Source organism: Canis lupus, chromosome 2 (genome assembly GCF_003254725.2).
Source record: "Canis lupus dingo isolate Sandy chromosome 2, ASM325472v2, whole genome shotgun sequence".
In the NCBI taxonomy this organism is placed as follows: domain Eukaryota; kingdom Metazoa; phylum Chordata; class Mammalia; order Carnivora; family Canidae; genus Canis; species Canis lupus.
In genome coordinates this window covers 11,873,593-11,887,644 of record NC_064244.1, presented here as the reverse complement: position 1 = coordinate 11,887,644, position 14,052 = coordinate 11,873,593, and the positions used below count along the sequence as shown (strand labels likewise).

The window sequence follows — 14,052 nt, the reverse complement described above, 5'->3', positions numbered from 1 at the left end:
TAATAGAATTATTAATAGAGAATGAGATTTAGAAATTATTAATTCACTCAATGTTTTAAAGAAAAATATGAACATGGGAAAATGGAAGATATATAGAAAAACTACATGGAATTTATAGAGATGAAAAATATTATGAAATAAATTCAGTAGGTAGACTTAGCAGAGGGTTGACAGTGTGGAACATAAGATCAGTGAACTTGAAGACAAAGCAATAGGAATAATCTAAATTAAAGCAAAGAGAGAAAAAATTTAAAAAATAAACAGCTTTAGTGACCTGCAAGAAAATATCAAATGAATTAAAATACTGCTAGTTTGAATCCTAGAATGAAATGGAGACTAGAAAATAATTTGAAGAAGTATCTACAATTTCTACATAGTTGATACTGTATATTCTGTACCTACTGACACAAAATCTTAGCACCAGTGTAAATTAAAAAAAAAAATTCTAAGACGTAAGTAATCAAACTTCTGTGTGAAAAGAGAATTGTAAAATTAGCCTTCAAACTGAAACTGGAACTTTTTTTTTAAGTTTGGGGGAATTCTTCATCACCCTACATGTGCCTAAAGAATTGCTGATGGGATTTCTACAGGTGAAGGAACTTATGTCATCCAGAAACTCAGATGTAAATAAGAAATGAAGAACACCAAAAAGTTAAATATGTGGATTAATATAGCATAATTTTCTCATTTAAAAAAACTTTAAAAGATAATTGTTTAAAGGAATAATATTTACAATGTATTGTAATGAATTCATCAAAGCAATAATAAAGTAGGAAAATATGTGACAACACAATCACAGGGAGAGCGTGAATAATGAAGTCTACTTTTGTAAGGTTCTTACTTATGTTCATTAACAGAAATAAGAGTATCTGAGTGTAGACTATTATAAGTTAAAGATGGATTTTTTAAATCAAAGAGTAATCCCCTAAAATAAAATTTAAAAACAGTACATTAATAAGCCAGTAGAGTGATAAAGTGAATTATTACAAATACTCAAAAGGAGCTAAAAAAAGAGGAAGAAGGAGGAATGAAGGACAGATGGAACCATTAGAAAATCAGTGCAAGATATAAAATGCAAAATAATGCTTGCATAATGTAAAAATATAAATGAAGGAATATATGAAAGTGAGCAAACAATGCATAGAGCAAATAGAAAACAATTACTAATAAGGGAGACTTAAGTATAATCACAAATACCCTAAACACTTCATTCAAAAGGCAAGTATTAGATTAAAAAGCACTATTCAACAGCATACTGCTATAAAAAAAACCTACTTTAAAAACAAATGAAAAAGGGGCCCATAGGTGGCTGATTTTGGCTCAAGTCATGATGTCTTAGGTCCTGAGATCTAGCCAGTGTTGGGCTCTCCACTCAGTGGGCAATCTGCTTATGATTCTCTCCCTCTACTTCTTCCCTGTATTTGCTAACACACTGTCTCTCTAAAATAAATACATCTTTATTTTATTATTTTTTAAAGATTTTATTTATTTATTCATGAGAGACACACAGAGAGAGGCAGCGACATAGGCAGAGGGAGGAGAAGCAGGTTCCATATGGGGAGCTTGATGTGGGACTCAATCCTGGGACTCCAGGATCAGGCCCTGAGCTGAGGGCAGATGCTTAACCTCTAAGCCACCTAGTTGTCCCAAATAAATAAATCTTAAAAAAAAAAAAAAGCTTTTTTCTTTTTGTAAAGAGAGAAAAGGATATGGAATGCAAACAATGAGAAATTGGAGTAGGTATAATAAGTTCACGCACATAGATTTTAAAAACAAAAAGTAGTACCAGGAGTGGCACCTGACTGGCTCAGTGGTTGAGCATCTGACTTCAGCCCAGGGCCTGATCCTGGGGTCTTGGGATCCAGTCATGTATCGAGTTCCCCACAGGAAGCCTGGTTCTTCTTCTGCCTATGTCTCTGCCTCTCTCTGTGTGTCTCTCATGAATGAAAACATAAAATCTTAAAAAAAAAGTATTACCAGGAAAAATGATGTATTATAAAAGGGTCAACTTGTCATACATTACTAAAAGTATATGCAATCAATAGCTAGGATCCAAAATACATGAAAACACGTGAAAAACTGACAACTAAAAGGAGAAGTAAAAAAAATTAAAATATACTAAATTTTAGTGTTTTGTTCTCAGTATTCGAGGGAACAAGAAGAGAGCAAAGTGTAGATTTGAAAAAATCATTAACAACTGTACTGTTATAATTTACATCTTTGGGACACTTGACCCAGTGTCTCACTGGAGGCATTCTATTGATACCTTCCCACCCCCATCAAGATTCCTGTCCCCTGTTTACTCAAACACTAATCCAGGTGTTTTGTCTACATCATGTAAGTCTCAAGTCAGTTTAACCTTAGGATAAGGAGATTAGCCTCTAGAGTCCTGCCTAAGTGAGCCCTTCAAAGTAGAGCAATTTTAGGGGCACCTGAGTGGCATAGTCAGTTAAAGCATCTGGCTCTTGGTTTCAGCTCAGGTATGATCTCAGGGTCAGGAGATTGAGCCCCGCATCGGGCTCCATGCTCAGCATGGAGTCGGCTTGAGTTTCTCTCTCCCTCTCCCTCTGCCACTCCAGCCACCATTGCCATTTGTGTGTGCACTCTTTCAAGTAAATAAATAAATCTTAAAAAAAAAAGGTAAAGTAGAACCATTTTTCTGGCTGGTAGGCAGAGTTGTTGCTGGCTCTGAGAATGATGAAGAGCACTTGAAAGGAGTGCAGGTGGCTTATAGGAGCAGAAGAGCAATGCCTGGATAACAACAAGGAAACTGGGATCTTATACCTACAGTTGCAAGTATTTGGACTCTGCCAACAATCTGAATGGGCTTCCATGTATAATTTTCTCCAAGTTTCCAGATAGAAGTTCAGCCTAATCAATACCTTGACTTCATCTTGTGGGACCTTAAGCAGAAAAGCCAGTATAGCCTATCCAGACTTCTAACAACCAGAATTTGAGATCATAAATGGATATCGTGTAAGGTGCCAAACTTGAGGAAATTTATAACATGGCAATAGGAAACTTATGTGCAGCTATAGCAAAAACCCTGACTTCAAGTGTTCAAAGAACATTCAACTAGATGTTGAACCTAAAGCTTGTCTCAATAAATTTAAACGAATGGAAATTAGACAAATAATCACCAAAATCATATATTATGTTCTTTAAACATAATAAATTTACTTAGGCATTAATGTTATCATATCTGGAATATTTCAGATACACAAAATTAAGGCAGAGTCTTCCAAATAAATCAGTCATCAAAAAAGAAATCACAAGGGAAACTTGAAAACATTTTAAGCTGAAAATACAGCCTATTAAAATTATCACAATAGGTGCTACTAGGATGTACCTCTTTTTTTTTAAGATTTTATTTGTTTATTCATGAGAGACACAGAGAGAGGCAGAGACATAGGCAGAGGAAGAAGCGCGCTCCCTGCTGGGAGCTGAATGTGGGACTGGATCCAGGAACTCAGGGATCTGGATCCCGCCCTGAGTTGAAAGCAGATGCTCCACCACTGAGCCATCCAGGAGTCCTGAGGATGTACCTCTTAATCAGTTTTTAAAAAGTGTCAGTTTTGGGGGATCCCTGGGTGGCGCAGCGGTTTGGCGCCTGCCTTTGGCTCAGGGTGCGATCCTGGAGACCTGGGATCGAGTCCCATGTGGGGCTCCCGGCATGGAGCCTGCTTCTCCCTCTGCCTGTGTCTCTGCCTCTTCTCTCTCTCTCTGTGTGACTATCGTAAAAAAAAAAGGGGGGGGGGGGTCAGTTTTACATACATTTTCTTTCTTTTAAGGTTTTTATTTATTTGAGAGAGAGAGAGAATGATCAGAGGGGAGGCACAGAGGGAGATGAAGAAGCATAGGCCCTGCTGAGCAGGGGGCCTGAAGTGAGGCTTGATCCCAGGACCCCAAGATCATGGTCTGAGCTGAAAAGTCAGGCACTTAACCAACTAAGCCACCCAGGTGCCCCTACCTAAGTTTTCTTAATTCCAGTGTCTTCTGAAAATAGCTTCCTGACTTTTTTCTACAATCCATTGTCGGGGTAGGAGCACTTTCCTAAGCTGCCTTGTCAAGTGAGTTGCATAGTCCAGAGGCCACTGATATTAAAGAAATAGGAAAGGAAGCGTCACATAAATGAATTGTTCTACTGTGACTTTAGGGAACACAAAGAGCCCTCAGGAGCTCTTTTTTCCCTTTTTTATTTATTTATTTTTTTAACAGACCAGCTCAGAGTTTGTCTTATACACTAAAGCCAGTCATGAGGCTTCCAGATAAATACCTGGTTAAAGTCATACTGCCATTCATTTCCTTCTCTGAAAAATCCGTAAATGGAGGTCATGTTTATAGAGGAGAACTATTTCTCTTTAGTGAGTACATAACAGAAAATGGCGTTAAGCTTCATGTACCTGGAGAAGTAGGAACCATAACCCATGCCAAACCCCAAAACTTTAACTCCAGAAGTGACAGATATAAGGGGATTGGAAGACTACAGTTAATGAGTATGTGGTTGTGAACCATGTCACCATGATTCTTGATTGTTAATATTGTTTATTTCAGTAATAAAGAACCAAGAATAAAGGTTTTTTTTTTAAGATTTTATTTATTTATTCATGAAAGACACAGAGAGAGACAGAGACATGGGAAGAGGGAGAAGCAGGCTCCATGCAGGGAGCTCCATGTGGGACTCATCTCAGAACTCTGGGATCACTCCCTGAGCCAAAGGCAGATGCTCAACCACTGAGCCACCCAGTCATCCCAAAAACAAGAATTTTATAGTAAACTTCTTCCTCTTCTTCCTTTCTCTTCTTTCCTAACCTCTCTTCCTTTCTTTAAATAATATATGCTTTATGTGGATAGTAAAACTGGAATCATGGCCCTTAGCCACGTAGGGAATTGCACTGAAAAGCACATCTAAATAAATCATAAGATTCTCCCCAGCTGTCTTTGCTCTCAAACAGCACAGCTCTCAAGGTGTATTTTTCTATGTCTACAGCACTACTTAAAATATTTTTGATGGTTTCACAGGTATTCATTGTGTTTCATTTTATTAATTTTTTGCATTTATTCTGACCGCTCCAAGACCAACCTATTCATACCTGAGCGATTCTCATCAAAATTGTGAATTGTTTTTAGAACCGTATTGTAGTTCAGGTACTTAGAATGCCTACTATGTGCAAGACATGCATGAATTGTAAAATTGTTAAACACAGTCTTAGAAATGGAATGCAGGTTTTAAATGATACAGCAAAAATATTTTGTATTTACTAAGTTCCCATTTTGAGTGAATCAGATAGTTCTTTTTACTGATACCATTGTAAATATTTGAAACACAGAGTGCATTGTTTAAGGTATTGGGAACAAACATCCTAGATGATGAGTATGTTTAACTTGTCTTATGATATAAATGTGGGAAAAGGACAAAGGTTCCTTTCTAGCTTTTGTTTATTTTTCATGTTTCTTAGAGTCAAGGTACCCAGGTTGGACTACTACCTGTGAGGAGGGTGTGAAATAGGCACATCTCACATGCGCAGTGATCCATTATTGCCTCCAACAAAGGTCCCAATTTGTATATTCTTGAGTTAGTGTTTTTGTTAACTTTGTATTCTTCATTAAAAAGCAGTGCCATTAAAAAAAAAGGCAGTGCCATTAAATCAACTTATTAGTAACTAAAAATTAAGACTTTATTTCAAATCTACAGATGTGTATTCTTAGGGGTTTTACTTTGATATCTCAAAGTTTATCAACTTTTTTTTTTACAATGTATAGTGTTAAAATCCAGAAAAGTGGATTTTATTAGAGTGTGCATCATATGACATTGTCAACTCAATTTTACTATTCTACAAAGAATTTAACTGCTATTTTTCAGTGTTAATCTATTGTTGGGACATAAAGTCGACCATCAGCCCATTTCATGTTCTTGCCGAGTGTACCAATCTGTCCCTTGACATTGAGAACTCCCTGTAGCTAGTCACAAAGGCAGTTAAGTAGGTCAAGATGACTACAGGATGGCTTTCCTGTGACTGGTTTCTCCCTAGGGGAGAGAAACTGGTTTCTGTTTGCTGCTGGTTATAAAAGTAGAGCCCTGAGTGAAGGCCTCAGATGTGGCACATGGTGAACCATCACCAAATATCAAAGTGCCTCTGTGCTACTGAGATGCTGATCTATAATTAGACAAAGAGAAGGGCAATCCAGGACCACTTTCAACAAGATTCCACAATGCTCTTAGAGCCTGGGCTGGTGCCTCTATGAGAAGCAGCAGTAAGAAAGGTTATATTCTTAGAGGGCAAATGGCAAATAGTGCACACAAAACTTCATACCTCAAGTTACTGTGATTCAAGTGAGGTCCTCATCTGCCCTGAAGAGAGCTTGCTGCTTTGGATTTCTGTTTCTGTGATTACATTATAGTGAACACAGCGACATTTCTCCAAGGCCAGTAAAATTCCATGCAATCCCATGGAGGATGCTAGTGAAAGCTGCTTCATCCTGGCTCTATCATTTGACAGAATGACAGCTCTGAACATGAATTCCTCATACAGAGAATGACTGATAAGTTTGAAGGTCTGCTGCAGTCACAATATGGAGGACTTCACTAAATTTGTTGTTAGTGCCAGGAGGCCCTATGTAGCAGGCTGTGATCATTTTGAGCCAAAGGATGCTGGAGATAAATATAGACTCTTCCATAAACCAAGCAAAGTATGTAATCCAAGCCAATCAGGCAATTATGCAACTAGTTGAAACAGAAGGTATTTCTACAGAACCAAATTCTTCCATAGAAATCTTCCTTTACTGGAAAAACCAAGGGTATGGCTTTTTTTTTTTTAATAATCAATTAATCCTTATGCTTCTCTACTATATGACCCTGGACCTCCTTATTCTCATTTAAAAGCCTTGAAGGAAAAGGAAGAATCAGGGAGGACCTTAGGTTTCCTATCTGCAGGTGGAGCAGAAAGCCTGACATTCCAGTGAAGATACAGTTGGTATAGGGGCAAAAAATGATAGAATTAAGCATTTATGCTCTCTGAATATCAGGTTCCCTTGAGAGGTGTGAGCCAAACATTCAGTTGGCAGGATTTTGGAAATGAAGTGAAACCAGGAAGGGAGATAACTACAACAGTTTGGGTATGACCATTCAGATTCTTACACTCTTCCATCATGCATGTTGCTTAACATACACAGTTTCTTGATAACCAAGTCAGATCCTAAGGAGCACCATAAGTTTGAGGCTCAAAGATTGATCTCTGAGACAGGAAAGGAGAATTTACTTGGCCCTATGGCCCTCAGTATCAAAAAGGAAGTCCAGCACTTAATCAGACTGCTTGGATATTAGAGACAATATTCGCCTTGTCTGGGAACTTTGTATAAGTTGACCAGAAAATATACTCCGTGTGGCTGGGGTCTTGAGCAGCCCACAGCACTGGAAGCAGGACATCAGGCTGTCTCAGCAACATTCCTCTTGGGGTTTAAATTTCCCAAGGTTTCATCTGAACTACAAATATCTCTTTGAAGACTACACTGACTGCCGCCTCTGACCAAGGGAAGCAGCTTCTGTGTGGCAGTTCTCTGTAAGTGCTGGACACCTTGCTTGCCCAATAGATCTACCGCTATATTCACTTGAGAGACAGATATTGGCCTGCTTTTGGAAACTCCTGGAGACCAAGTGCCTTTCATAGGGTTTCCAGGTGAAACGTTGTACCCAGATAGTCCTGTGTTGGTTGGGAGCCCTTCAAGTGCTAGCCACAGAGTTGGAAAGGTTCAAGTCTTCTCTTATTAGGTGAAGATGGTATATTCAACACAGAAGCCATCTGGTTCTGCAGTTATGTCTTTCTTATGCAGAATGGTCACAGGCACATCTTTAGAGCCTTTCACCTCCCCCTTGACCAATAACCAAGAAGATTTGACTACCTCCCAAGCCCTCTTCCAGGAATTTCTTGAGAATGCTTGGACTCGATTTATTGATGGCTTGGCCAGATTAAGAGCTGCTGGTGTCCACTGGGTGGCAGCAGTCATCCAGCCCCAGTAAGTACTCTGACTATTAACCCTTGTCTTAGAGGAGTAATTTGCAAACTGGTCTTTATTGTGTATGTTTTGCTTCTGAATGTCTTAATTTACCAGGAAGATTTTAAACTCTTGGAAGGTAGGGATCATATCTTCCACATCACATGTTTCCATGCCAAGTCCTACAAGAATTGTCCCCTAGTTCAAGATCCACGTTTCAAAGGAATTTATCACTTAAGTGAATTTAAATACAATTTTATGTTTTAACGGTATATTTTTATTTTGTATCTTGCCTCAATGCATTTGAAGCATATAGTCTAGTTTATTTGTTTGAATATCTAACATCCTTGTTAGTTTTTGAAAAATAATCATAATGCCACACAACAGTTCATCTTACTATAAGTAGAATATTTAGATGACTTGTAGACTGAGGTTTGGGTATAGATAGTGGTGAATTCCTACTATGTCCTGGTGCAAATCTCCATGGTCTATTTGTCCCATTCAGATGCACTGAGAGAATGGACTGGTATTGGCTCCTGAGAGGTGTGTCTCTTTGTTCGTTTTCGTTTTCCTTTTTTTTTAATAATAAATCTATTTTTTATTGGTGTTCAATTTGCCAACATACAGAATAACACCCAGTGCTCATCCCGTCAAGTGCCCCCCTCAGTGCCCATCACCCATTCACTCCCACCCCCCGCCCTCCTCCCCCTCCACCACCCCTAGTTCGTTTCCCAGAGTTAGGAGTCTTCCTTGTTCTGTGTCCCTTTCTGATATTTCCCACACATTTCTTCTCCCTTCCCTTATATTCCCTTTCACTATTATTTATATTCCCCAAATGAATGAGACCATATAATGTTTGTCCTTCTCCGATTGACTCATTTCACTCAGCATAATACCCTCCAGTCCATCCACATCGAAGCAAATGGTGGGTATTTGTCATTTCTAATGGCTGAATAATATTCCATTGGATACATAAACCACATCTTCTTTATCCATTCATCTTTCGATGGACACTGAGGCTCCTTCCACAGTTTGGCTATTGTGGACATTGCTGCTAGAAACATCGGGGTGCAGGTGTCCCGGCATTTCATTGCATCTGTATCTTTGAGGTAAATCCCCAGCAGTCCAATTGCTGGGTCGTAAGGCAGATCTATTTTTAACTCTTTGAGGAACCTCCACACAGTTTTCCAGAGTGGCTGCACCAGTTCACATTCCCACCAACAGTGCAGGAGGGTTCCCCTTTCTCCACATCCTCTCCAACATTTGTGGTTTCCTGCCTTGTTAATTTTCCCCATTCTCACTGGTGTCAGGTGGTATCTCATTGTGGTTTTGATTCGTATTTCCCTGATGGCAAGTGGTGCAGAGCATTTTCTCATATGCATGTTGGCCATGTCTACGTCTTCCTCTGTGAGATTTCTCTTCATGTCTTTTGCCCATTTCATGATTGGATTATTTGTTTCTTTGGTGTTGAGTTTAATAAGTTCTTTATAGATCTTGGAAACTAGCCCTTTATCTGATACATCATTTGTAAATATCTTCTCCCATTCTGTAGGTTGTCTTTGAGTTTTGTTGACTGTATCCTTTGCTGTGCAAAAGCTTCTTATCTTGATGAAGTCCCAATAGTTCATGAGAGGTGTGTCTCTTTGATTCAAAGAATCCTGTTAAGCTGAATGATCCCTACCCAGAGCTACTGACACCAGTAATTATACTTAGTTCTTCATGATTCTTAATATTATTGAGTCTTATGAGACCTAATGTAACCAGAAACTACTATGGGCATAGAATCACAGGAGTAGCATTGCATGATTTTATGTCAAGCTTCAGCCCTCTGAATCAGTGCTTCCTTGGAAATTATTAAGCTAGAGCAGAGGAGGCTGCCCATCATTAATTTTCCATTATACATTGGAAAGTGGATACTGTCTGGCAGGTGATATTGCTTCGTAGGTTTCTGCATTAAGTTCCCCACCAGACTGTAAACCAGGAGTAGTAGTACCGCATGGTAGAAAGAATATTGGACTTGATATTTTTAATGAGTTTTAGCCCTTTGTCTCCTCAGAGTTAAAAAGAGAGCCTTAAGTGACTTCAATCTCTGCCAGTTTTCTAATGTGTCAAATCTCAAATAAAAGAAACTAATTGAATCCAACTAGTCTTCCTGCCTCCAGTCATTCCCAATTTCAATTCATTTTTCAGTTTTAAAAGATTAAACTTAGAACAATATTTTGACCACATCACCCCCCTGCTGAGAATTTCTCACTATTTCCTATGCTGAAAGATAAAGTTCAAACTTCTCAGATGGGTATGCCACTTTGTTTTTCAATTCAACATGCATTTATAGAGTGGATGCTTATATATAATAATATTCCAAGCTCTAGAGATGCAAAGATGAATGCCATAGGCTTCTTCCTTCTTTTTTTTTTTTGTAAGGAGCTTAGAGTTTAATAGGAGAGACATCTTTGTAAAGGAAGTTATTTTTTTATTTTTGTTTATTTTTTTTTAGATTTATTTATTTATTTATTCATGATAGACATAGAGAGAGAGAGAGAGAGGCAGAGACACAGGCAGAGGGAGAAGCAGACTCCATGCCAGGAGCCTGACATGGGACTCGATCCCGGGTCTCCAAGATCACGCCCCGGGCCAAAGGCCGGCGCCAAACCACTGAGCCACCCAGGGATCCCCACAGTTATTTTTTTAAATCATACTATATGCAGTAGTACTGTGATAAACATAAGTGTTATGAAGATCCCCCAAAAGCAATATTAATTAAAATAGTAATACTATCCATTATGTTAGTAATAATATTAATAATGATAGCCATTATTTTTTGATAGATGTATGGTGCAACCAGGGCCCTGTTTGGAAGTTTAGATGCATTTTTTTGAAAGATTATCTTCTTTTTACAAATGATATAATTTAATGTAAGCATGACTTACCAAATTGCATAAAGGTAAGTGGAATGCACACTCAGATCTGCCTAATTACAACATCCATGCCTCACCATATTGGTTTTATGTGGTTGCCATGACAAAATGCCACAAATTTAGTGGCTTTAAAGGACACGTTTTTATTATCTCATAGCTCTGTAGGTCAGAATTGTGACTCACGTCTCACTGAGTGGAATATCACACTGTGTGAGGGATGCATTCATTTCTTTCCAGAGGCTCTAGGAGAAATGTTTCTTTGCTCATTCAGGCTGTTGTTAGAATTCACCTCCTCATGGTTGTAGGGCACAGCTTCCTATTTCCTTGCTGGCTGTCAGCTGGAGGGTTTTATCCAGCTTTTTGAGGCCACCCACAGTCCTTGGCTAGTGGCTCTTTTGCTCCATCTTCAAAGCAAGTAATAGTGGATCCAGTCCCTCTCATAATTTGAGTATTTTCTGCCTCTCTTTCAGTTTTTGCACTTTATTCTTCTGCCTAACTCTGGGACATTTTAGGATTTATGAGATTAGATTAGGTTTACTAGGAGAATTCAGGATATTATTCCCTAGGTCCTTACCTTTCATCACCTCTTCCAAAATCACATCTCCACCCCAGCCTTCCACCATGTAAAGCAACATATTTGCAGAGATTTGAGCAGGGACATTATTCAGACTACCACTCTGTTTCTTTATGCTTTTTTTTTCCCCCCTAAAGAATATGGTATCTGATAAAGTTCAATTAGTTGGATCTAATGGAGTAGTAGCTTTTTAGGAGATAGATTATACCTGAAACTAGGAGGAACATGGTTAAAGACTCAGGTACATAGGATCCATGCATGTGTGTTTAGAGGAATGGTCAGATTTATGGTGTGAATGAAAGATGGACTGGGTCTGCCTTGTGAATGGCTTTGAGTAATGTATTCAGGAATTGAGAGGAAATCGCAGTGAAGATGGAGATGAGGAAATGCTTTGACCATGAAGTAGACAGCTGAAAATCCCGCATGATTACATCTCCATTAATTCCGTACATTAATTTTGGAGTGAGGGGACATGGATTGGGTTCTGCCTCCAGTTTATTTTCTCCATGGTTGCTTTTCCAGTTTAATGCAGAACAAATATATCGTACACATGTGCATATATTTCTACACACGCACACATATGAAAGTGTGTGTAAATTGTCAAGTGCTATAAAATATTAGTTTGGATCTCAGACAAGATCAATTTGATTCTTATCTGAAAGCGTGCTATGACTCATGACTATTTTTATTAATCTGCCAGTTTTCAATTGCTGGAAAGGCATTTTCTATTCTCTGCATTTCTTCCATGAATACTACTCTTCTTTTTAAGGCAACTCAGTATCCAGTTCCTTTCCTTAGCATCCAGTTGCTATGACCTCAGTCACACCATGTCCCCTGATGTCAGAGATCTTTCATGGCATTCACAATGTCATTCAGTTCTTTCACCATACATTGGACTGTGTTAGTAGTGAATCTGTACTATAACTGCATATATGGGTGTTATTTTTAGGACAGTGATGTAATCATTTGCTTCCTGTTATTTCTTAGCTCTTCTGCTTTGCCTAGGATTTTAGACAATGGACTATAATGAAAAGAACACAATTTCAGTATTAGATCCATTTGGGTCTCAATCCTGGCTCTGCTATATCCCAACAATATAAATGCACAAGCTAATTAATTTTGGTGTAAAATTAAGATAATATTTATTTTTCAGTGTCATGAGAATTAGAAGTTATATATATGTGTGTATATATATATATATATATATAAAATATCTGATATTGGTTGGCATTCAATTAATTTTAGCTGTGATGATGAAAGTGATGACTATTAATGAATGTTTTCATTTTTTAACCAAAGCATATGTATATTCACCTACATTTATTTTGTTCTTTAAGTCATGATCAGGTTTTTTCCCCCAAAATATCTTATAATTATTATTTTTTTTTATTTAAATTTTTATTTATTTGTGATAGTCACAGAGAGAGAGAGAGAGGCAGAGACAGGCAGAGGGAGAAGCAGGCTCCATGCACCGGGAGCCCGACGTGGGATTCGATCCCGGGTCTCCAGGATCGCGCCCTGGGCCAAAGGCAGGCGCCAAACCGCTGCGCCACCCAGGGATCCCCCTAATTATTTATTTATATTTCAAAACAGCCTTGTAATTGAGGTTGGTTATAATAACTGTTACAGTAATGGAAACATTTTTATACAGAAAGGTTAAAAGAACTAATTAAGACCAGACTTTGAATCTAGGAAGGTTGTGAATTGACCTCAATGTGGTGATTTTTTGTACTTTTGTACTTTTTGTATTAGTTAACTATTTTGCTTCCTGCAATTCACCAAAGGTGACATTTGTGGTGCTAAAACTATCTGGCATTTGTACATCTTCATAAAAATTATTTACCCTCTTGATTATGCAGCAGAAAATATAAAAAGAAAGTAGAGAGCTTTTCTTCACTTTGGTTATTTGTTATTTACAAAAGTGTTATATGTTTTAAAAACTTCAAAAGGAAGGTACCTTGGGTTACCTAATTGCTTAAGTTACTTCACACTTCATTTCTCAACCTATTCTTTGTAATTTATAACTATTCCTCTTTCTCTTTATTAATACATTAGATAGATAGATATATAGATAGAGAGATGATAGATGATAGATAGATAGATAGATAGATAGATAGATAGATAGATGATAGATATGGTTACTCATTAGCAAATTTCAGGGAAAATTCAGTATTATCCTTTTCCAGAGATAAGAGTTGAATATGACAGTATAGTCAATATTTACCAAGGCATGATTAGCTGTGATAATATATGTTGGCTGATTTATAGACTTTGAAGCCTTTTATGTTTCCAGCCAATTTGATTTCCTCTTCTATACAAAAGAATCCTAGTTTCTACATGTCCCCAGGGAATGAGATGAGAGTAATATATAATAATACATGCTAATATCCCATAAAATAAAGTATTTATATTATTTCCAAGCATGATTCTAATTTTTCTTTTTTGCAAATAATAATAGAACTTTATTCTGCCTCAAACTTCTTCCCCCCACCCCCAAGGAAAAGTTTACATCATTCACTCAGTTTTTTATGCCAAAATTTCAAGGCAATTCTTGACCTCTCCACCTGA

The 14,052-nt window shown here is 37.8% G+C and overlaps 1 protein-coding gene across 1 annotated transcript in view; it reads left to right on the top strand.

The window, feature by feature from the left end:
- The window catches only part of MALRD1 (MAM and LDL receptor class A domain containing 1), a 649,658-nt gene that overhangs the window by 397,181 nt on the left and 238,425 nt on the right, over nt 1–14,052 (top strand). Inside the window, 3 exon segments of the mRNA XM_049096644.1 lie at nt 4,219–4,496; nt 5,864–5,957; nt 7,831–8,013. Of these exon segments, the coding sequence (XP_048952601.1) occupies nt 4,219–4,496; nt 5,864–5,957; nt 7,831–8,013 (555 nt within the window).